The sequence below is a fragment of the Heterocephalus glaber genome, unplaced genomic scaffold, assembly GCF_053883595.1.
Source record: "Heterocephalus glaber isolate CG9 unplaced genomic scaffold, H.glaber_assembly_v1.0 deba00001553, whole genome shotgun sequence".
In the NCBI taxonomy this organism is placed as follows: Eukaryota; Metazoa; Chordata; class Mammalia; order Rodentia; family Bathyergidae; genus Heterocephalus; species Heterocephalus glaber.
The window spans coordinates 28,330,088-28,355,691 of NW_028258344.1; the positions used below are offsets into that span (position 1 = coordinate 28,330,088).

General features: G+C 32.6%; 1 protein-coding gene across 18 annotated transcripts in view; it reads left to right on the forward strand.

Annotated features, from left to right (window-relative positions):
• Positions 1 to 25,604, forward strand: part of Ralyl (RALY RNA binding protein like) — a 733,271-nt gene that overhangs the window by 527,699 nt on the left and 179,968 nt on the right. Inside the window, exon 1 of one of the 18 annotated variants that reach the window (XM_087190537.1) lies at positions 5,790 to 5,988. The exons of 16 other annotated variants lie outside the window; for them this stretch is intronic. In XM_087190537.1, the coding sequence (XP_087046663.1) occupies positions 5,802 to 5,988 (187 nt within the window). In that variant the 5' untranslated portion in view covers positions 5,790 to 5,801. Of the gene's footprint in view, positions 1 to 5,789; positions 5,989 to 25,604 lie in introns of those variants that run through there. One more of the 18 variants, XM_013071209.3, reaches the window with a different exon arrangement.

A 25,604-nucleotide genomic window follows, 5' to 3' on the forward strand; every position in this document is an offset into this window, starting at 1 on the left:
AAATAGAAAAAAAAACCACTGCAAGTTAATCAGAATGTAAATGGGAAAATAATACAACTGAGGATATAAAACTAAGTCCATATGATCAAATACTATATAGGTTACAATAATGAGGCAGTGTGGGGACTCAGATAAGTCAGGATGAAAACAATACAAATAAAAGGAAAAAACTAAAGTGAAAAATGCTTGTCTTAGTCACATTTTCATCCCTGAAACACAATACTGAACACCTACAACTTAAAGGAGGAGAGGTTTATTTTGACTCAAGGTTAAAGTCTATGGTCAGATGAGACCGTGGCAGCGGGGCATGGCAGAGGAAAGCTGCTCATGTCATGGTGGCTCAAGAAACAGAGAAAGAAGGGAGGAATAAGGAGAGAGATATAGCCTTCCAGGTCACACTACTAGTGACTTGCCTCTCACCAGGCCCCCTCCCACCGCACACTCAGCTACTGAACTCAGTAGTTGATGAGCCCACTGATAAACATAGTGCCCCTTCTGCCTGCCTCACAAGCAGAAGGTCCCGAGTTCGATCCCCGGTACCAAAAAAAAAAAAAAAAAATAGTGCCCCCATATTCCAATCACTTTCCGGAAACTGCACCTATGAACCCATGATATATTTGGGTGACACTCTATATCTATACCATAACAATTCTCCAAAACCATTACCGCTAAGAAGGTGCAGTGAAAATAAGATCAATTGTAACCAGTGTTATAAAGGAGACATGTGTTTAGATTGTTTAATATTTGTACATATTAAAGATTTCAAAACTTAATGTTTTTAAAGATTTCATTGATATTAGACCATAAGGAACTGGAGATAGTCCAAAGAAAGAATAAAGACTTAATATTTAAGTCCAATTATACTTTTTTTAAAGAAATGAAAGGCCTTTTTTCAGATAGATTATATTTTTTATTAAAGTTAAGTAATATTGAATTCTTTTGTTTTCTTATTTCATATTAAAGAATAGTGAAGGATAAAAGAAAACATTATTCTGAAAATTATTATTTTCTCCAAACTTGGGCTAATGTCACAAATGAAAACTTGAAGTTTAGGACCAAACTTCAGAATATTTTGTATTTCTTCCAGCTCAAAAAGAACAATTTTAAATATATTAAATAAATGAAGTAAAATAAGATTCTAAATGAAATGACAAAAATTTATTATTAATATGATAACCATTGAATATTTTAGTCTATTTTTAGATTATCTATTAATAGGAGAACATTTGACTTTGGGTAAATAGGTGTGGGTCCAGGGGCACTTGGAAATATATATGTAATGATGTGTATGTGTATAAATTGTCAAAAAAGATAAAGATGGATTGATGATTATGCGTGGTTAAAAAATATTTGGTTGAAAAGACCTGAAGTTCATGTCAAGATTTTACAAAAATTATGCTAAGATGATGTTGCAATAAAGAAAGACACTTTGAGAGGAGAAAATGTAGCAGTACCAGAGGCTCAGATGGCATGATAACAAGAAAAAGGGAAAAAAATTGTTCACACCTGTACATCTTGATGTTAAGTGATAGGAATGACATTAGGTAAAGGTTAACTGTAGTTAACTGTCTGTCCAAACTTTAGAAAAACTAAGCAAAGGAAAGTTGAGATGTCACTCATATCACTTCAGGAAACAATTTTCAAGATAGCATGTTTTAAAAGGAAAGCTCTGGGCTAACCTGAAGGAGTCTCTAGGTTAAGTCCTTGGAGGATGTACATGGTACACATTATTTGAGGTCATGTATCTTTGCCTTCTTCAGTTAGACTGATCAGCTCTTGTAGAAACTATCTGTTATCACACATCTATCTGAATATGAAGAATCTCTACAATCTAACTACTACAGTACTTCGGCTTTATTTTTATTCTAGTAATTTTCTGAGGTGTTAGTGCTATGCATTTGAAGTTCAATGTTTCTATATGCTCTACATACTGCATCTTCAAAATTATTAGAATTTTTATGAAATCATACACTTTAATTTTAAAACCAGATAAAGGTGTCAGAACTCTGGCTAATCATTTGATAATCTTGGTATTCTGGGAGTATTTATTTAGTGTTCTTGAAGGAAAGAATAAAAGCTAGGATGTGGGGTGGAGCACCAGACAAGGACATGTATAAGTGGAAAGTCATTATTCCTTCAGAGCTGAGCAAACCTGTTGTCCCAATCAAGTCAGTTCTGGTTCCAAACTTGAATGTCCCTGCCAGCAAGCCAAAAGCCCTTCAGGTAATTGTATTCACCTCTCCTGGGAGGTATTTAGCATCACTAGTTTTAGGGAAGCATGTTCCTTGTGGCATCTCGTCTGCTATTTCTTTCACAAGGCATGTGCTCTTGCCCTGGCTCTGGTAAAAGAGCAGCCAGATTTGAAGCATCTTGCAGTTTGTGAGATTTTAATCTCAACACTAAACTTCTCAGCCTCACTTCTGTGAAACCATGAATGAGGGTGATGATGATGGCGGTGGTTCTGATAATGATAATGATGGTAAAAAGCACAATGATAATACAATGATTCATCATACGGCTGCTTCCAGTTTTCAGTGAAATAATGCATATAAAACCTAGATGGATCTAGCATCTAATGAGTATTTTCTCAAATTAATGCTTACTAAACCATACATCATCCACTCCCTGTATTGTATTACAGTAAATAGGATTTCCTTGATTTTTAACCCCAGCAAGGCACTATTTTATTTAGGATTTCCTTCAGTTTTTGAGCCCAGCCAAGTCACTATTTTACTTTCTTACAGAAGTCTCTCCCAAAGCTACCCAGTGCATTGTCACTTAATTCAGTCCTAAAATCATGATAGAATTATTTGATTTTAAATGAGAATTCATTCATCCTAGTTTATCAGCGCTCACTGGTTTTGAATTTTAAGTGTGGACTATAAAGATTGATTCTATTAAAGGAAAACCAGATTGTAGGAAATATGAAGAAGAATATTTTGTAAGTGAGTAAGGCTTCTTTTGGTCTCTGAGAAGGGCAGAAAGCTGATTTGGAGACAAAACAGTTCTAGCCCATTCTGGTTTCTTGAAGAGGGTAGGAAGAAAAAGGAGTGGGTTGCCTAGGCATGTCCCCTCTCTTCAACTGCTCTTTTTGATTCTTGAAAATCCTTGTTTTTCAGGCCAGGTATAATCCCAGCACTCAGAAGCCTGAGGCAGGAGGTTTGCTGTGAGTTTGAGGCCAGCCTGGGCTACATAGTGAGGTCAAGGTCAACCTGAACAGCATAGTGAGATCCTGTTTCAAAAAAAAAAAAAAAAAAATCTTTCCTCTCCATTGTTCCAGTTAAAGGTTTCCCAGGTTCCACCTCTCCAAGGCTTGTCCTCTTCCTCAGTGCTCACCCCCGTCTTCCTCTCATCTACTTAGGAATTTGGCTTTTATTCAACACCTACCCAATTTTGATGGCCAAAAGCCATCTAGAATTTAAATCACTAACCCCAAATATAAGAGTAGGAGTAGATGTCCTGTATGCCCTGAGATCAGAAAAATAGCATAAGAAAGGATTGATGAAATGGAAATCCTTATGTGGAGCCTAAGAAAATCAATCTGGTACAAGGCTCAAAGGTCAAAGGTTGCCAAACATAGAAGAGTTGAGTCAGGCTGTATGTTTTAATGTGCATCTATGTATGATGGCTGGGGCTGGGGAGGTCTGTTGTACATGCAAATGAAGTTAATTAAATTGTTACATGGTCTTTACAAAAAATTTTCAGCTTGAGATGTTAATTATACATAATGGAGGACTAACAATGTAAAGAGAAAATTTATAAATTTCATTGTATATAATACTGTATTAATGGTAAAATTAATGGCATTTGTGTCATTATGTTATTAGGCTAATTCCACCAAAAAATTATCAGCACCATATTTATTCATATCATTAACGTGTACCACTGGTGTCAAACTCTCTCAATTTCTTTGGATTCTTGTGATTTTAATTGTTTATTGGGGGGAGGGGTATTTTGTTCAAGGAAGTAGCAAATAACTTCCCTAAAAGAAACACTGCATATTGAATATGTTTTTGTTTCAGTGAATTTAAAATACATCTTCACATCTTTGAGTAAGTTTAATTTATTCAAATGGAGAAAACACTCAAATTAAGCTTCTGACCAAAAGACAGATGTGAAATGACAAGAATTTGCCTTGTGTAAGTAGAGGATAAATTCAGTCAATAAGTACATATTTGACTATAGTCTGAATTCACTGAAAAAGTTTATTATTTTAAGGACTTATAGTTTAAATTTGTTTGTTAAACTTTGTGTATTCTGCAAATATTTATTGAGGTCCTATTCTGTGCCAGGCACTGGTTGGTCCTCTGGATATACATCTCTGAAGAAAACAGTTATGTACTGAGGAAGTTTATATTGTAACAGACAAAGATGATCCAAAACAACTAAATATGTACTATTTTATGTGATTAGTAGAAGTGATAGAAAAAATTAAACATATAAATGAGTTATAGGATATGCAGTGCATTTTTAATACTTCAGAAAAGGCTTATTTTATTTATGGAAGCATATTAAGTACAATATATTAAAAAACACAAAGATAATCCTTCTAGGGTATAAAAAGTAAAGCAGATACTGACTGTGCCTTTAAGTAGGATATAACTGTAGTGGTCATTGACGAAGAGGCTTACTAAAAAGTGTAGTTAAAAGTCAAGAAAGCAGGACAAGATACATAGCCTTGAAACTTTCTTGAATATTCTTGCTATCTGTGATTATGAAATATGGTAATTAATATAAACATCAGTAGTGTTTACGCTGAAAGAACCCTTCCCATACAAAGAACGTCATGGAGATGATTACCTCTGGTTGCCTAGTAGGTAACCTGGGATTGTCTACACCAAAAAAAAGAAAAATCCTCACAGAAGACAATGTCCACTGGTGCCTCTTGACTGGATGGTGAATTTAACATATAATCATAAAGTCTTATTATATAAAGCCTTTACTGGTGTGTAAATCCTTCTTTATTGTAAATAAAACCTGAATTTCAGGCAACTAAATTAGCACATAAAAGGGATGTTAAAAATATACTCTCTTTGGAGTGTCTGGCAGAGATAGTATTGCTGAGTTTCTGCTGGGTGCCAGCCATTGCACTCTGAGCAAAGAATACAAAGCATAGGAAGTCACAGCTTCATTCTGTTGGCTTGAGGTGACAGAGTGAAATGTGTTCAGGTAAGGATATGCCGTGAATATGGTGAAAGTAGAGCACTGAGGACTGAAATGAGGATGTGAGTTACACAGGTAGATGAAGGCTTCTGGAAAAGCTTTCTGCAAGAAAAGTGCTTAGGATGTAGTGAGCACTTGCTGAACCTCTGACCCTATCATGTGCCCCTATTATGTGAGGTCCTAGGAATACAAATATGAGAACATTCAATTTCTGCTTTTCCTGAGAAGTACAGTTGTTAAGGAAATAGACATAACTAAAAGTGATAATTGCTTCAATAATTGAATTTAAGAAGTGCATAAGGGGCTCAGAGAAGGAGAGAATTTAGTGGAGTTTTAGAAGAAAATACAAATCTCAGTGTTCTAGAGTGGCTAAAAGGCATATAGACTCAAAGGATAGTTTTTCTTAATATTTGTAGATACCAAACAAGGATTTTTACATTCACATTTAGATTTTCAGTTTTACTATTCTTGCTGAATGTGTGAAACCATTCTTAATTCAGCATTGCTTCAAGCACAGCACTTTAATAGTGCAGATTTTATTAGAGATCTTAACTGATATTGGTTGGAGGAAGGTTAAAAAATATAATTTTCGGTAAAGATTTGCATTAGATAGGCTGTAGCATCTCCCCTGTAATTTTATGAGAATGGTATTACCCTGGCTTTCACTGTGTGATTGCTGGTTACCTTCTGTCAGTGAGCAACAGTCTTACTGCAAAGCAGGAGCACAACCCGTCTCTTTGTCTCCGTGGTCAAACCAATTACTTCTTAGAAAGTCGGATTTTTTCAGAATGACCATGTACAGGAGCAAACGCAGGCATCAGAGATGTAAGTAGATCCTGACCCAACTTTTTCATATGACTGTGCTCGAGAAAACATACTTGATTTCTTAAAAGACTAATCATGACTTCTTCAGATACATTCTGGTAGTGGAAAAGATTCTGTAGCTCTTTTCACCCTAACCTTTATCTTTATCCCTGTATTATGCTTGGAAGATGTTAGGAGGAGAGGGGATAATTCGCTTGTTACTATGGAAACCCTTGGAAAGGTTTACAAAATCAACAGAGAAACAGATCAAATGCAATTTCAGTCTAGCTCAGCATCCCTCATTCAGTCATGATCACTGGACAGTTCTCTTTTTCCCTTTTCTAGGAATGATAGATTTTCTTTCCTGGAAGTCGATTGAAAGGTTTGGGAAGCTAGCCTGAAACTTCTGTTTATTTGTCCAATTTCAATTGCAACTCCCAGGGAAAATAAAATAGTTCAGAATGGAGGAGAGAGAGTTAATTGTGAATGACAAACTGAATATTTAACAGGATATTCACTGCCAAACTTCTGAAAGCATATTTGTAACATAATTCATTAAGGGTACAATTTCAAAGGGTTACAAGGAGTCTTCTGCAGTCGACCCTAAAGAAACTGATTCTGACTAGAAAGGAGCAGCACAATTACTCTGGCCTAAAGTCCACAACAGAGATGATTATTGAACTGATAACCAAGATTTATCTAAAAATCATTGTCTTATAATAAAACTGTCTATGGCAAAGCAATATGCCTTCCATGAAAAGCTTTCCTATCACATCTTTCTCTAATAAGTCTAACTCTTTAACACTTTAGTCTTTTCTGTTGTGTGAAGTAAATATTACCATATTGAGCCCAAAATTGCCTGTCACTGACTCTATTTACCATCATAGATGGAGAATGGCAACTTATTCTATAGTCAATACCTGCACTTTTTCACTATTCCTTATGTCTTTAGATGTTATCAAATACATTTTAAAAACTGGAGAGGATATTAGCAACAATCTATCCAAAAGCTGACATGTAATTTGTTCTGATTAATTTATTATTTGGTCTATTTTCACTTAGATGTGAAAACTAAAAATTTTCTTATTCAAACTTTTATGCACCATGGAAAGCTCTGAGGAATAGCACTTCCCATTTGATTCTATGTGCCTGAATACCTTCTGATAATCAGCTTTTTCTTCTGATCAAGAAACAACAAAAAATAGCCACTGCTATTTCTTATTAAATGATTGGAGTGAAGTCCACAAATATATTACTGATTAATTTACTTATGATTTCCTCCTACCAGAATGAATCTAAATTATGCATGTACTTGAAAATCTTCTTGCACCTTTAGTCCTATACATCCCCTTGTTTGTTCTCCTTGTGGGCAATCATTACCTTAATGCACATGGCAAATAAACGATTCACAGAACAATTATACTCAGTCTCTCCCCCCAAAATGCACTTGCTGAAGTCTGTGATTAAGCAGCAGGAAGAGATTGTGAATTACATGAGACAAGTCAGATGTATAATTATACAGGCATGAACACAGTAGGGTACACTGGAATGATTTAGTTAAAAAAAAAATCCAATGTGTTACTTATGTTTAATTATATCTGTTAGCTGTAGTATGTTGCAGTAACTGCTTCTATATCCTAATACTATAAAATATCAGGCAGCAAGAATATAATAAAATTAAAGTATATAGATAGCTTTGCAATAAAAGCAAATAGAATCCTTAAATGGGTCTTTATCGTACACTAATAATATTTGCAAAAGTGGAGCATGTAATACAATTGTTTGCATTCACTGGGTATAGAAAAATATCTAAATTATCCCATAATCAAAATCTAAGACATTTCCATTTTCATATCTTTCATGCATGTGTATTTGATCTTGTAAAAGGAATAAACTCACCTAGAGGTAGTTGTACTCCAATTAAGGCAATAATTACACACTTAACAGAAATCTCACTGTGGTTTTCTTTAAAATTGAAATAGTATATAAATCAACTTTCTAATTTTCTCATTTCCTGAGAATTTGATATAATATCTCTTAGTGAAAATAATCTAACTTCCTTTTAGAGAAATGGGAAAGGTACATGTGATGGTGTCAGAGATGTGAAGAAAGGGAGAGCAAAAATACTTGTATGAGAGAATTTAAAGTATAATTTCCACTATGCCTTTGAAAATTAATGTAGGGTTTTGAAGTCTATTCCTTACTCATGTCTAGATTGGTTATTTATAATTTCCTGTGTGAGAGACAGGGAGAGAAAAAAGTCTTCCTTTCCTCCCTTCTGACTTAGCAATTACTGTGGAAAATGAACAGTCTCAGTGTCCATGCAGGTAAAAGATCTTCACTGTGCATAAGTACACAGTGGCTTTCAATTAGATACAGAATTTACTGAGTGGCATTAAAAAATGGTTGCATGTGTCAGATGTTGATTTTGTTGGAGCCAAACAAGTAGAAATTGCTTTGAAGAAGTCTAATACATGTATACCTATTTTTACAAATGAGGTTGACTTAGGAATCTTGATTAGTACAAATAATTTTTATGTTTATTTTGATGTTAAGTTTATTCATATATATCAAATTATATTAAAATGTGCAATTTAATTTTTTAAATCTTCATATTATGCATAAAACAAGGAATGCTTGTAACTTTCCATACTGAAACTCCAGATGACCTTGAGAAAACATTTTTTGGCTTTAAAAAATCACTGAGAACTTTTTTTAAAAAACTGAGTATGTTCTTGGAATATAGTCTTAGAGGAAAAGTAGAATAATATCTACCTAATATTGAATATAGAATTTCATAAACACTGCAACCCTCATCCCAATCAAACAGTGCAAATCAAGTTTTCAGTGTGTAACATTTTATTTTATTTTGCAGAATTGGAACAGATACTCATTTTTGATCGTTAGTGATATGTTTGGATGAACTTATCTTCCTTGTCCATTTTATCGTGGAAATATTTGATGATATAACTTCAGGAACCCATGTACTATCCATCATGGCCCTCTATTTGTGATCTTGGCCAACACCTACTATCTCCGTGGGTGGCATTCTCTTCTGTAACCTAACAGCTTGTGCTGGAAAGAAGTTTTCTAAAGTACCTTTCATCTCTAACCCAGTGCCTACACAATATAGGCTTCAGTGTGTCAGTGTCCTACTCAAAGACATTTGGTCATTTATTCTTAGTTAACATAACTGTTGGCTCTGAGTTTTTATGCTTCAGATCTGTGAGTGACTGGCCATGAAGTTTTTAAAGGGGGCCTAGAATCCATAAGAATGTTAATTATTGCCTCTATGATAGAGAAAATTATGTATATATAGGTAGAGACATATGTATGGATGTACAGAATCGCACATAAACGTGTTATATTTTAAGTTCTGAAATACACTAAAAACAAATGCATCTTTTAAAATGTCCTATTCCCCCATATATACATGAATCAAAATATTACATTATGCCTTATAAATATACATGACTACAAATGTTATGTGTTGATTAAAATTTTTTTAAAATCTGGCACTAAATTCTTAATAGCTTGGAATACTATATTTAAAAAAAAAACAAAACAAAACTGTGAGCTGGTGTGGTGGTACATATTTATAATCCCAAGTGCCTAGGAGACAGAGGCAGCAGAATAACAACTTCCAGGCCATCTTGGGTAATTTAGTGAGACTCTGTCTCAAAATAAATGTTAGAAAAGGGGTTTGATTTAGAGCATTTAATTCGTATCCACAAGCTATGGGTTCAATCCTCAGTTTAAAATAGAGAGATGGATGAGGGTAGAGGAAGATTACATCTTATACAGATATTAAATTTCAACTTTTTAAAAAAATTCTTATTCATAACGGTTGAAAAATACCTGAATTAGAAAATGAATACAAGCATGACCATATAGCATAGATATTTATGTTTGTCATCCCCTCATTACTTTATTTCTATGATTGTCATCAAAATTGACCATATGTTCTTATCTCTATATGCTGAACATTCCCCTTCCTCTTGATAGAGGGCATTCACTTGCATCTTCACATGTAGAAGTCTTCTCTTTTCGAGATTTCACTCAAATTCTGCATCCTTCATAGAGGTCTCCCTACTTTCCAAGTCAAATTATTTTTCCTTTTCAGATGGTGTAATTTTGTGTGTGATTTCAACAATTCTGTCATATATAGGGAAAATTTTTTGTTTATCCCCTTAATGTCTACTTTTGTTTTGTATGTTTTTGAATCTTATTTGTTGCATTCTCAGTGCATAATACATTGCTTTACCGCAAACAACGCATAACTGCTAATCAAGTATATTCATTCAAACATAAGTTCTTGGTCACCTGTTACTTTCCAGGCACTGCTCTATTGCTAGAGAGGTAGCAATAAACTAAATATTTTTAGACAATGAGATAATAAAACAAATATAAATATATGGCATGCCAGTAATGCTAAGTGCTATGGAAAAACAATAAAATGAGTAAGACAGAAAGTTTTGATAGATGAGGTAGAGAACATCTCTTTTCTATTGGATAGTTAGGAAAATCCATTCCTACTGAGGTGAAATCTAATCAGACATCTGAAGAAAGTGAGGGAGAAGCTCTGCTTGTCTCTGCATAATTCTAAATAGAAATTACATATGCAAAGTGCCTGGGGAACCTGGGATAATTGAAAGATCAAGGAGTTCAGGGAGTAAAGCCAATGACAATAGACATGATCAAAAAACATCCAGGCATTGAGTGAATAGAATGAAACTGTTAGCATAGAATTTAATTTAATCTAACAGTGCATTTCATTTGTAATTGAATTCAGGCAAAATACTTATCTTCTAACTTTTAAGAACCACTACCTAACTTCTAGGTGACTCATAATATTTTATTAAAATAGCAGTTATAAGAATGAATATTTTAATCATTACACTCTCAGGGCCTGATTTTATTCTTTGTGTGTATGGATATGAACTCATTAGTGGGCCTATACTAGGCAAGAAATGCAATCACTGGTTGCAAAGGAATCAAACTGTGGTCTTCCAAAAGATATAAATACATTATTTGACCAGGAATATTTTCCAATTTATCTTCTTATAAATATCTTTGCACTAGCTTCTCAGTCTTTTGGCTGAGATCAAGTATAAATATCATTGCATGATTAATATATTAACCTTTTCTCTCTTTGAAAATCCTACCATCAGAAAGAAATAAATTAATAGTTTTATACAATTGCTATAAACATTTGAGGTGACAAAAAAGGCTATCAGCAGTCTCAATACATACAGAATTTATGCCTTAATGGTCAGCATGAATAATAGGTTCAGTGTTCTGTGACTGTGAAAAAAATAAGTTGTCTTAGCTGTCGTGTATTTATTACTACAGTGTGTTTTAGACAAGTCTTTGTTAAAATTACTGAAATTGTTTATCATAAATTAAGTAGAAAGATAAAAATGGATTAGTATTTAAAATATATTTATATTGATACTGTGATCTCTTTGTAACACTAAAGGCAACATAAATCATTAACTATTAATTGCCTCATTATTTATTATCTCAAATATTGATATTCTCTGTTACAGTTAAATATATCATCCAGGTTTTCAAATGTGAAATGAAGTGTGGTTGGTAAAGGGTCTGTAGAGGACAATATTACATTCAATCCTTATTTCTCTATTATTGGTGTTTGTTAGGAATTATGATGTGACATCCAAAATTTGTACAAACTTTTCTCTCAAGTTCTACCATGAATTCTAGAACTGGAATGGATTGAGAAGTTGTAGCTTTATACGTTCCTCCGTGGAATTATATCGGCATGGATAGAAAGGGATGATTTGATGGAGCATGCACACCACTGGGACCATAGTTTTGGAGCAAAGATGTACAACCGCTGCCTGATAACACCCTTGGTACAGACGGACCTTAAATGGAAATACATATTGGTCTGCCTCACACCTTTAATTACGAGCTTTTACAGGCCCTAGCTAGTGGCTGTTTCCACCTGCGGGACTCTCTCTCTCTCTCTTTCAACTTACTTCTTTCTTCTGTTGAACAACACTCCACAGAAAGTTCCTTTTGTTCAGAGTGAGCATTTGTACATTTTTTCCAAACTTCTCTGTTTTCCTGAAACAGCTTTACTACCAAGCATCACCTGCATTTTTACTTTCTCTCTTACAAGAAGATTTGCATAAAAACTGTGGCATTAACTCTTCCTCTAGGTATTCAGATAAATGGTCTCTGTAGTATGTCATTTATCTCTTCAAAGAATATTACAGTAAGACAAAGTGGATTTGTATTTATTGAGCACAAATTATATGTGTGAAACAGCTAGACCCTTAGCCAAATAAGATTGTGTGTGTGGTGCTGAGGATTGAACCCAGGGCCTTGCACATGGTAAGCAAGCTATCTATTAGTGGACTACTTCCCCAGCCCCAAAATTGTTTTTAAAGGCAAATATCAATCTGTCTGTTTATCATACTGTCATGTATGGTTTGGAAATATTTTCTCCGCTCCATGGTAATCTCTTTCCTCTGGTGATTTTTTTTCTCTTTTTCTGTGTATAAGCTTTTTAATTCAGTATAATCCCATCAACACTTTCTTTTGTTGTCTATACTTTTGAAGTCATATCCAAAAAAAAATATTAGCCCATACCAATGTCAAGAAGCTCTTACCCTATGTTTTCTTCTAGTAGTCATACAGTTTCAGATATTATATTTGTCTTTAATCTGCTTTGTTTCTCTTTTTTTCCTATTTTGTGACAGAGGAAGACATAATGTTATTCTTCTTCATGTAGCTGTTCAGTTTTCCCAGAACAATTTATTGAACAGATTGTCCTTTGCCCATTATGTGATCTTGTCATCTTTGGTTGGTTATAAATGTAAGGACTTATTCTAGGTTCTCCTCCATTCCATTGTTCTACATTTCTTTCTCTTTTTATTAACTAGCTATCTAGCAATAGGTTAACATGTGAAATGTGTAATAATCTTATTGAAAAAAATGAGTGAAGGACTTGCAAAGTCATTTCCACAAAGAAGATATACAAATGGCCAACAAATATATGGAAAATATGTTGAGCATCACCAATCATCATGGAAATGGAAATTAAAACCACAATGAGGCATCATATCATACCTGTTAGAATGGTGCCAAAAAAATAAGATGTAAAAAGTGGTGGCAAGGGTATAGTGGAAAAGAGTATACTTTACTTTGTTGTAAGAATATAAATTGGTATAGCCATTATGGAAAACAGTGTGAGAATTCTTCAAAACATTCAAAACAGAACTACCAATAATCCAGCAATTCTACTTTTGAGTATATAATCAAAGGAAACCAAATCTTTTGTCTCAAAAATTATCTGCATTCTTATGTTCTTTGTAGAATTACACAAATTAATCAAGATGTGAAATCAACCTAGGTGTCCATCAATATATGACTGGATAAAGAAAATGTGGAGCATTGGAACATTACACAACTTAATAAAGAGGAATATCATTTGTGACAACTTGAATGAACCTGAGGTCATTATACTAAGTAAAATAAACCATGCATAGGACAAATAGTGCAAGAACTCACTTATATATGGGATACAAAAAGTGGAACTGATTGAAACAGAGAGTAGAATGATAGTTGCCACAGGTTTTTGGGAGCAGCAATGGGAAGATGTTAACCAAGAGATGCAAAATTTGAGGTGGAAGAAATAAATTCAGAAGACCTATTGTAAAATACAGTCAATATAGTTATAAAAATGTGCTCTGTGTTTGAAAATTACTTAGAGTAGGTATTAACATTCTCACCTCAAAGACTGAAAAATACATGAAATAATAGATCTGTTAATTTACTTGAGTTAGCCATGACACCATATCTATATATAATCATTATTTTGTGCACTATAAAATGACCATTTTGGTTAATTAAACAAAAATAAAATACTGACAAAACCATAAGAACTTTAATGTGATTATAATAAAAAATAACCATTCATAAGCATTTAAGGGAGAGTCCCAAAGTAGTTTCTTTATGATTTAATAGCTCCCATTCTAGGTGAGGGAACAACTCTCTCAGAAACCATAATCTGGCATAATTATAATTTGGGAAAGAAATCTATTTGCCTGCTTTGTATGAAATTGCCATTTGTTAACTAAAAAATAGCAGCTTCATATGGTTGTATTTCTGTTCCAGCTATAGTTGAGGTGGAAAACAAAAGGCGGGCAAAGATATGAAATCCACTGCATTATCACAAATTGACACTGAAAATCAAGGCCATTTGTAAATAACCTGAAGATGACTACTTGAAGTTGTAAAATATATAACTAAGAGAATATATTTCTTAATATTGTTTAGGATATGTGAGGTTAAATCTTCTACCAAAAAATGGAAAATATATTGTCTTGTCAGTAAGGATTGATTAATTTCTTTTGCAATTGATGAATTTAAGCTTTGAAGATCATCAGAACATTTCAAGAAGCTGTCTACCTGCTACTAACTTAAGATGCTTATGATAAAATTTTGAATTATAATTTTAACTTATTTCATCATTTTCATCCAAATAGAAAAAGGGCTTTATAAATGAATTGATAATAATAATAAAAATAACAGATGCATTGAATTTTTACTTTATGGCAAGCACTTAAGTACTTTGTTATATATAACTATTCTAGCTTACATTAGAGACTATTAATCAAACATGTAATAAAACAATGATCCAATAGTCTGTGATACTTCATTTTCATTGGAATTTGAAAATGTTATTTGGAATTTTTATTTCAAAGCTTTTGGAAATTTGACATCCAAAATTAAAATATGCGCATAGACCACAGTGAAAAAAACAAGCTTATCTATCCCTAAAAAAACTAAGAAATTAACTCTCCTAAGCAAAAGATTTGACTTATATTCTTCCTTCTCTAGAACAGCTAAAACATTGTCTGGCATGATCTCAAGAGATATTTCCTTTCTAATTACTTATTTCCTTGACACTATTTACTAACTCTCATCCTGAGTATGGAACTTCTGACACTTTTAGTTATATAAAGGCTCTATTCTTTATGTGTTAATATTGACTGCAGGTCTTGACTTCTCTTATCATTGACATTCTATTATATCCACAGCTTCATTTATATTTAAAATAAAGATAGAATCTGCATCTATTACCTTAAAGTCTTTGGAGAGTATGTGGCAAATATTTATGAAATGTTTCATCCCTTAGGCTACTTATCATTGAAAAATGTTATATTTTATATTATATGATTCTTCTGACCCCTAGTGAACTTGAAACTGCCTTAGAGAAACAGCTGGATGTATTTCCTAAAATAAACACACATTGTTCTTCAAATTGCTAGTATATGTCTTCTTAATAGGCTCCACAGGCAACAGGAATCTTGACTTTGAAGTCACCTCTGCTGGATTCATGCAGATAAGTCTGTCTGTTTCATCCAGTTTCTTCCTTTTACTTGAAAAGTGTCTTTCAGTTCAAGTTTGTTTTGAAGTGTATAGAACAGGGTCCTGACTTATCTTGTGCCTGTACTATCAAATTATAATTATGTATATTTATTTTTTATTATTACATGTTATTATAAATGACACCTGTAAATGCATACAGAATGAATATTTAATTCTATCTCATTTATTGTCTCAATTATTAATGAGAGACCAGCTCACAATTATACATGCAAAATTAGGAAACATCTATTTTTAATTAAAATCTGAGGAAAAACTCATTAACTTTGTCACATACGTGGCTTTGCTAAGGCAGTAAAGAAAAAATGGTCACTTGAATTTTAAAAATGGTCATAAAATATTTCTCAGTACTGAATTTGTATTCCCAGAATTATTTATATGCAATTCATCTTTTGCTAATAATCATTTCTAACGTAGATAATACATTGCAATCTGATAAATAGATAGAGTCCCCCAGAGAGATGTGACAATTACATTCTGTAGAGGTTTCTAGACTAGAGGTTTCTAAACTGAAATAGTTTTCAGTTTATTCAACACCCCAGTGTTCCAGAAGCCAAGTTAGAGTTAGAGAAGATTCTTACTTGAATGAACATTTATTTGATATTGAAAGAAAAATAAATCATTTGAAGTTCTACCTTTAAGAATATTATATGATATTCAGATATTTAAGAAAGAAGTTAATAGGCATGGAGAAAAAAACAAGATGTAAGAAATTGTAATATGAAGGTCATGACATGTTTGTTGCTGAGATTCTTTTTGGAGCCTATGGAAATGGATCTTTAAAAGTTACAACCATGTTAGGTTGTGGTATGTCTAGCCTATGGCCCACCTATTTTTCCCTTTTTAAAAAATGTTATAATAAAATATTTTAAAAGGATGTTTGTTATTTATACACATTAGCTATATTATATATTTTTATGCAGCTCAAGACATTTCCCTCTTCACTCAAAAAGAAAAAAAATAGGGGAAATAAGGGTGATAAAAGGTTGGATATGCCTAATAGACAATCATTTCCCACTTATGAATTTCTCTAAGCTCCTCATGGCTAGGAAAGTTGATCTGTTTTGATGTGTACCTTTGTAGCCTACATGTAAATTATAGTTTATCCAGATATTTGACTATAACTCCAGAAAACAGAAAGCAGATCTCTTTGTTCATTGCCCTATTCTCAGCGTGATCTGGCACCAGAAAGCCCCAAATCAGTAGTGAATGAAAGAAATGTATTGCCTTATTTATGAACTTGTTTCAGAAACTAGAAATTGCAGTCATTTGCCTCCAGTAAATCACAGTAATATAGTGTGTTGATGAAATATAAGTATATTTTGCCTATATCGTACTCACAAATGTTCATGAATGATGCTCATCTGTAAAAGCCCTTTTTGTTCTCAGTTTTTGGAGTTATTTTGTCTAATAACAATTCTAATTACTTTATTTCATGAGAAGTATTTCAATAGAAATCAAAAATACTTAAATTATATATAGCATAATTTAACAATTTTTACTCTAAATTTAAAATACACTTTGGAAGTGGCTTTCTCTCAAGTTATTTTGCCCTAATTATTAAGCAATCATTCTAGTTTCTGGTTAATTTAAACCTTCTAGATCCTTGTTTCATTGTGTTTCAAGAACTGAAGGCTCAAAGATGACATATTTAGAATTAAAACTTGCTTCTCTATGTTCTGTTGTCTCCTTTTATCCAAGGTTGGCCCTGCTGCTAAATTTCATTATTTCCTAAATCAATTCTGCATCAGTTAAGAACAAATTGTTTATTTCTCCACAGATTTGTAGCTATTAATCTCAGCAGTAACTCAATGATTGATTTTTTGCAGATCTTAACATCAGAAAGACATAAATGAGAAGGAATAGTTTGAACCAAGTTCAGGATGTACTAGCTGAACTATGAAAGTTAATATTTCATATCATCTATATAAATCTGCTGTACTAATTTTTTGTGCTACTTTTAAATTAAGGAATATAATTAGAATAGTCATATAAAGTAATTTCACTGGCCACTTTCTGATTCCTGTCTTTTACTCCTTCACTGATTCTTGTTATTCCATAGTATATCAACTGAAAATTTGTGAAATATAACTAAAAATGACTGCATTTCTAATGAATTTAAAATTATTGCAGGTGAAAGCTTTCTCAAGGACTTTCAGTGCTTCAAATATTTGGATGTACAATCTATGTCCAATAATGAATACTGAACATTAAATTTACCAAAGTGACTAGAGCCCAAACTTCATTCCCAGCATAGGCAAATTTCTGACATAAAATCTAAAAATGTAAGAGGTGAAAGAAGCTATGAGAATAATGCCCAGACTCTGAAAAGATTTCCAGGTAACTTGAGTTGTTTTTTTGTTTTTAAAAAATATATATATAACAGATTTCTAAGAATGTTTTACTGAAGAGTCATGTTACTTTCTGGACTTGGTAAAAAAAAAATATTAAAGGAATAATGCAAAGAAGAGTTAAAGGCAATATATTATGTCCTTGATAAGTTCATGTAAAGATTCTTACCCGAGTTGGTTCAAGCACCAAGCTAAAGTAGTTAAGGCTGTAATTTGAGTTCTTTGTGACTATCTTCCTGGGTCATCAGCCTATGCAGTAATTTTGCTCAGGCATCCTTTAAAGAAAGGTATGGTCCCAATACAAGAGGGAATGAAACAGGAATGACAGGCCAGGACCAGTACAGATCCATCAGAGTTACAATGTCTCAAAATGAATATATTATAGATATGATTAGATGTGTATAAAAATTTTATACAAAAAGAAACAGACCTATGTATGAGTAACATTTGTTTTCATTTTAATTTTTGAAGGCAGTAAAATCCAACCACATTAACTTTCTTTTTGATCACATGTCAAGTTCACACCCTTGGAATTTCACAGTATATAAAATATCTACAATTCTTAAAGAGGCAGTCTTCAGAAGAATTGTACCTGAAGGAGCCATAGTATCAGTAATTTCTAAAAATGAACATGACTACAAATACTTAAACCCAAGCATTTCTTAATAGCTGGCAACTTAATCACTATTCTAAATTCTTATTTTAAGATCTTTATATTGTCCACCTTCTAGTAATGAGATAAATGGCAAGTTTCATATCTGAATTATAAATAACTTACTATTACTTACTTGTCCCTTTAGAATACAAAGCTTATTGCATTGAACAAAGCATTTATAAAGGAACATTTGTTTAAAAGATTCAGTTAGCCATCTATGTTGGAGAAAACTGATCAAGACTCTTGACCGACTATTCCAAATTCAGGAAAACTTGAAAAGTGCCCTCTTTGGCATTTATTGGAACCCTTCTCTTTGATCTCTTTTGGCCCAGCATCCCAGGCTTTGATTGAAGACTTCTAAAGAAACTTGTTTTGACCTCTGCTCAGTTACTTGCCAAATCATTTTAAAACCAAGCCCCCCCAAAAATTCGTCTGTATTTTATCAATGGAATAACCAAAATTCTCAATTAGTCCATTGGATTATACTTCATTACCTCCTTACTTTGTGCATTAAGTTATTAAAGATTTCAGAGGCAAATCGCTCATTTTCCCTAGAATTTGTTCTTGGAATCTCACCAGAAATCATCAAATCAATAGCCCTTAATTAAACTATAAGTATAGGTACTCTGTATATTTCATAATGTTAATTAATCTTTGCCAACAGCATACTTCAATGCTATTTTCATCACAGGGATAATATTAAGATCTCTAAAAATATTTCATGCTGCAATTACTTATTAATTATGAAGCATAACTTCATTTCTTTCCTTGGTGTGCAATCACCTTGCTGTTTATCATGGTGTGAATTTTATGGCAGGTATAGTGGTTATATATATTTCAATTGTATGTATTTAATTAATATTTTTATTGTCTTACCACAAAAGATCTCCATAAACCAATGTTATTTTTTAAATGATCTTCAGTACCAATTTTATTCAAGTGTGTTGTGTCTAAAATGACATTCTCATTTTTCAGAAAGTGGCTTAAGCACAGTTTTATCTTTATAGATATAGCATGATTGTTAAAGTTATTAAATAATGAAGATACATTGTCATGGTAAAAGAGCAATCAAGAATGAATATAGGCTACACTTGTTTCTTTTCCCATTACTGTATAAATTTGATTTGTGATAATGGAACTTAATTATTTTGAACAATAAATCCAATCAATCTAGGCAGTTTAACAAGGAAAAAGTATAGTATGGAACAGGAACTTTGATAAGGTTGGAATAGACTGCTAAAATTGATTAATTATCTGGTATGTGCTTTAATAAAAGTAATGCTGTGTCTTTTCATAGATAATACATCTGTTCAAACAGAAGAATGACGTTTTGTTAACAAACCATTTTCAGTTCTTTTAATAGAAGTAATTTTTGCATTTTATGATTTTTCAAGTTTGGTATGAACATTATATAATATATGTCTCCAAGTCCTTCAATTTAAAAATATGAGATTATAAAACTGCCAGAACACAAATTTATAAACCCATAATAAATGATACAAATTCCTATACACACTCCTCATAAACATTAGAAATGATGAAAAGCTTAATCTAGCTGATGAATAGCCTACATAAATACGTTTTATGGGTTTTTTTCCTGGTTGCATATAGGAATAGTAAACATAATTAATAACTTTAAACAATCTTACTTTGAAATAATCCACTTTCTTTAATCTTAAAATGAGAATTATGAAAATAATTATATTTTAAAAGCAACAATGTTCACATTTCCTTGGATATAAAGCAATAAAATATTACCACGTCACAAAAATTTAAGGCACTTAGAGTATTTCTTTATTATTAAAGTAATCCAGATATATAAAATTTCTTAAAGCAACTTGAGTGGAGGTGACCTTCTCTGTCCATAGGCCGGGCACCTGTGGATTCAGCTAACTGCAGATCATCTGTTAGGCAGTGAGGCCTTACAATGCGTGCATCTGTAGTAGATATTCACAAGCTCTTCTGTTACTATTCCTAAAGAATACACTATAACAACTACTTACATATCTTTACATTGCATTAGGTATTATAAATAATCTAGAGATAACTTAAAGCAGAAGGGAAGATGTGCGTGTATTCTATGCGAATTTACACCATTATGCATAACGGGCTTCTGTGTCAGTGAATATTGGTACTGAGGAGGATCTGGCAACGAATCCTCTAAAGATCAAGGAACATCTTTATATAAAATCAAGAAATCCCTAAACAGTCATGATTGTGAATAACTTTATACTATATAGACAAACCTCCTCTGTGGTAATGAAATGAATTTAGATTACACTTACATAATTGTCTTTTGGTAGGTATAGTTGTGTGTAATGTCTTCCTTACAAATAATGGTTTGAGCCAGGGATTTAGCTCAGTGGTTCTGCCACCTGCCTCACAAGCGCAAGGATCTGAGTTCCATCCCCGGTACCAAAAAAAAAAAAAAAAAGCTTTGAAATTTAGAGAAAGATATATTTTTGTTATTACTTTGCATCTCAGTTAAGGCTGAAAGACTATTACTAATCTGTAACCTCATGTGATTTTAAACTCTGTACTTTCAAATCAGAGAAAAAATAGCACTGTGCCATTTTTAACATCAATATTTTTAAAGCAGAAATTGGCTGAAACTTATGCAAAACATATAATAACATCAAAATATCAAAATTAAATAAGTTATACAGATATGATATAGAAAGTATTCACATTATAACTTCTGATCCAAGAGAACCAATTTCTAAGAATCTGCTGTTTTCCCTACTCATCTCAATTTTACATCTTAATCAGAACAAGTCACTTCAACTTCTAAGTAATAAAATGATTAAAGTGACCCATTATTTAGCAAACATTTATTAAATGGGAAATGTACTATGCTAAATCTTATGAGCGTTGTTAAACATACATGAGGAAAATATCTATTCTCAAGCAATTTACACAAACACAAAATGAGAATGTGAAGGAAATGACCTATTAGTCCTCAGAAAAATAAAATTATTTTTGCTGTAGTACTTAAAACTTGAAGGCCAGGTAGATCATAATCAGTAGAAGTGGAAAATAGGGTGTAAAAGTATAGTCTTTAGTTTGTTACTGGGTGTATTTAGAGAATGAAGAGGGATAATTTTCAGCACCACCTTGGGATCCCTCTTGAATGACTCTGCCAGAAAGCAAGTTATCCAATATAATAAAAACAGACATCAGATTCAGAAATGTGGCATTCACCCTATTATAATGATGAAACCAACTCTGGAGCATCTCTTATGATATATGACACAATTCTGAGCATCTGAATGCATTTCTCAGCTGATCTCCATAACAACCATGTAAGGAATTATTTCCAATTTATAAAAATGGACATCAAATCTTACAGCCATGCATTAGGTTCCCTCAAAATTGGTGAATGCCTGAATCACAAAAACATAACAAACTTGTTGATTCCAGAGGCCTAAGTCTTCATGCTATTCCCACTTTACTTACCATCAATGAGGAGTGATAAAAGATTCTAAGGAAGACAGTAGGACATGATAAAAATAGTGGTTTAGAAATAGTAATCAGACAATAGTATGACAAGTGATTTGGAAGATATAAGATGATAAGCAATGACACAGTTCATCTTGGTAGTTCAGTAACATAATAAAGGCTAATAGTCAGTGGTAGTAAAGAGAAAGACAAGAAATGGGGTAATATAAAAGAGGAATGAAAAAAGTCATGTTGTATTAATGAATTAATAAAGAGAAGGCCAAGGAGAAGAACGAAAAACAGCACACTAATGATTGTGGGTGAGTAGAGGAAAGCAACAAGATGGTGCAAGAAAAAAAGAAGTTAAGAAGTAGGGGTGGAAGAAAAGAGTGTTGTTAAAAATCAAATTTGACAAGAAGTAAGCCTAACCATTAACGGGGCCAATGTATTGTTGCATTCACTTTTAATGACAGCTGTGTGTAGTTCTGACACTAGTGTCATTTTTAGTTCTTGAACATGTGTTCTTCCTTTTTCTAAAACTTTCTCCAACCTCTGCCACTTTCCATCCTTGTTTCACAGGCATTTCCTGTCCTTCAGACCACAGGTCAAATGTGACTCCCTCCAGAGTCTTCCTTGATCCCCAGAATAGAGAAATTTCCTTTCTATAGGCTTTTATTGTGCTCTCTACTTTTTTGTGTAAACTTTACCTCTGTTAGTAAATATATATTCATACACATTTTTTGTTTAGTATCTGTCTTTCCTTTTAGTCTAGAAGCACCTTGAGGAAGAAGTCACATGGCTTTTCACTGTTTATGCCAAGAACTTCCATCCAGTACAAAGTAGGTGTTCAGTATACAGCTGTTAAATGGACCATGAATGATTAATAGACAGGCTGTGTTTCAATTCTAGCCCCTTCGTTCATTAAATACAAGGCCTTGAGTAATTTTCTTAAGCTGTTTCTCTTTCCTTATGAGGTATAAATAGTAGCAGTCTAAAGAGTATGAACATTCATGTAATGTCCTTAACATATAGAAAGTGTTTAAAGTACCTATTATTATATACCGCATAAATATCAGGGATCTTAAAGAATAAAACTAATATTTATTGAAACAGAAATGCTTTTAGTACAAATTAAATTACTATAAAATGTATTTGAAGGTTCAGCTAGTTCCTAAAAAAGATATAATATATAATTTACATGCCAAGATTAATTTTAGACTCATGATTATTGGATACTTATTTTTTAAAGTGGATATGCATTTTACCCTGGTCCTTTTGAGCCCAAAGTCAGATATTAGTTTTTGAGAGAGTCAGAGTGAGCAATAAAAATGGAAATAGTGGCCCACAAACTGTTAAATTACCTTGTAGGTATTAATGATTGCTGCTATTTAAAAAATGAAAATTCTGCAGAGAGCTCAAATGAACCACTACTTTATGGTTCAAAAAGCAGACATAGGGCAATAGACATGCTATTCTCTTCAGATTTATTCCTTTATCTGGAATAAGTAAGTATATGTCATTTATTTCATACCACTAATATATACCTTCTCATCCATTTATGCCATAACCACAATGTCCTCATGTTATTAAGAAATAAAACTAGCTAAACTGTACAGTTCCTTTCCATTTGTATGGGTGAATCCCAAATCTACCTGTCTCATCATGTAAAGTTGATTAGGACAAAGCTTTAGGTAAGGACATATAATGAAAAAAATATACTAGTAGTATTGATATAAAGAACAAAAATTTGAACTAAGTCCTAAATGTCAGGGACAGGAGAAACTAATAGCATGACATTTACAAACAAAGAGTTAAAATTTAGACCACTGCTGGTCTTGGTTTCAAGTGGACCAAAGTATGAGTCCCTACAGCTTGTTGTTTCTCGACTGTGTATTGGTAATAACAGGATTATTTTTAAATGAACAAATATCTGTGAAACGCTTAGCACTATGCATAGGATAATGAGTACTTGATGGATGGTCATCAGTGGTATCATACCATGAAACACTTGGCCTGTCTCCATTAGCCAAATTCAGAGATGGTGGTTTGCCTGTGCATGGTTTTCTCCAATTTATGGATTGAATTTTCAAAGGAGACTAAGAAAAATATTTAAAAGGCAGAAATAAAATTTATTTTGGCCACAAAATAAATATGATTTTGCCTGATATACAAAGTGGAGTTATTTTTTGTTGTTTGAAAATATATATCACTTTTTAATTTGGGGATATTGTTGCTACTAAGTCTTTTATTCTTTCTGTACAAACTACATGATTTATGCATAGGGAATGTAGCATAAAAATTCTGCAGTTCATTTGAATCAGTAAGTGGGAAGCCAGATTTATCTCTGTTTAGACTTGAATAGCTTTCATTGTTAATTCCATTTTCTATTCCTGTTGTGCATATCACCCTTAATTTAAATCTTTGACAAACTAATTTACTAAATGGAATAGTTTTTTGAATAAGTAAAATTTCTTAATTTTAATTGGCTAAATCAAAGGCTTTGGTTGCAGTTTCTGTGTTTAATTTAAGAAAATATTTATACCAAAAGATGAATCCTTCCTTCATTTTTAAGATACAACCTTCTAAAATGTTTCCTTTATTGTTTCATTATTGTTAAAATTACCCAATATATAAGAGTTATGTTTTTGGTCCTGTGGATGAAAATAGCTAGATACTACAGAAAAAAGGTTTACATCTATCAATATATAGAAAAATGGAATTTTAGGAGCAATATATCTAGTCCAATACCAAAATACATTCTATTATTTGTTGATATTCTGCTCTTGGCAATCACTAAAAACCTGGTGTTAATACTTACAAGAATTTTATGGTTTGAATCTATATCTTAGCTGACCATGACATTATTGACAAAATAAAGTGATACATGAGGCACTCATTAATGTGAATGCTGAAGGAACAGATAAATGTAAAACTATGGATAATGTAGGAGATGATACAGTAAAATAATTATTATAAGTTGCACCAAGGTACTCAGGAATAAAAATGAATGAGCCAACAATAAATTAGTTTCAAATTTAAAACATAAATTTGGATAAAAGTGATACAAATATACTCTTGTAAATTATGATTAGCAATTTGACCGAGAATATATAATAACATTTACCTAAAGTTCAAAGACACTCTATTACCACAAATGGTCAGGAGCAGTTTTACTTGTTATTTTGATGGACTGTCCATAACTCCCTTCAACACTTCCAAACACTTCTCAGTACCAAGAGGATATCCCTAAGGAGTAATCTGAATATCAGCAGTCATGATAATGAATTCTTGACATTTATCTTTGCAATTCTGCTCATGTTCTTGCTGTATCCTCAGGACCTAGAACAGTATCTGCCACATAGAACTTCCTCAATAAAAATTAATAAGTAAAGGAAGGAGAAAAATCTTACCCAACTCACAACATTGTATATTAGATTTTAAAACAAGGCAACCTATAGAAAAATAATTAAAATGTTTTGTTTCTTTTAATATGCTCTGCAAATATTGTCATACATTACTCCTGAAATCAAAGAGAAACTTTGCTTATGTATCAGTCGTACTTTTGCCCCAGTATTAGAGTCTCCAATGTGCCATCTGTGAACCAAGCCTCAACCCCAGCTCATGTATTCAGTCTCAGTGACTCTGATCTACTCTCGCCTGAATGTTCTATTTTCTTTCTTCAGCTGGCCCGCTAGCCAGAAACCCAGTTCATCTGTCTACAACGCTAAAACTGATTTGTTCTTTATATTATGATTCTCATACCCTGTGATTTT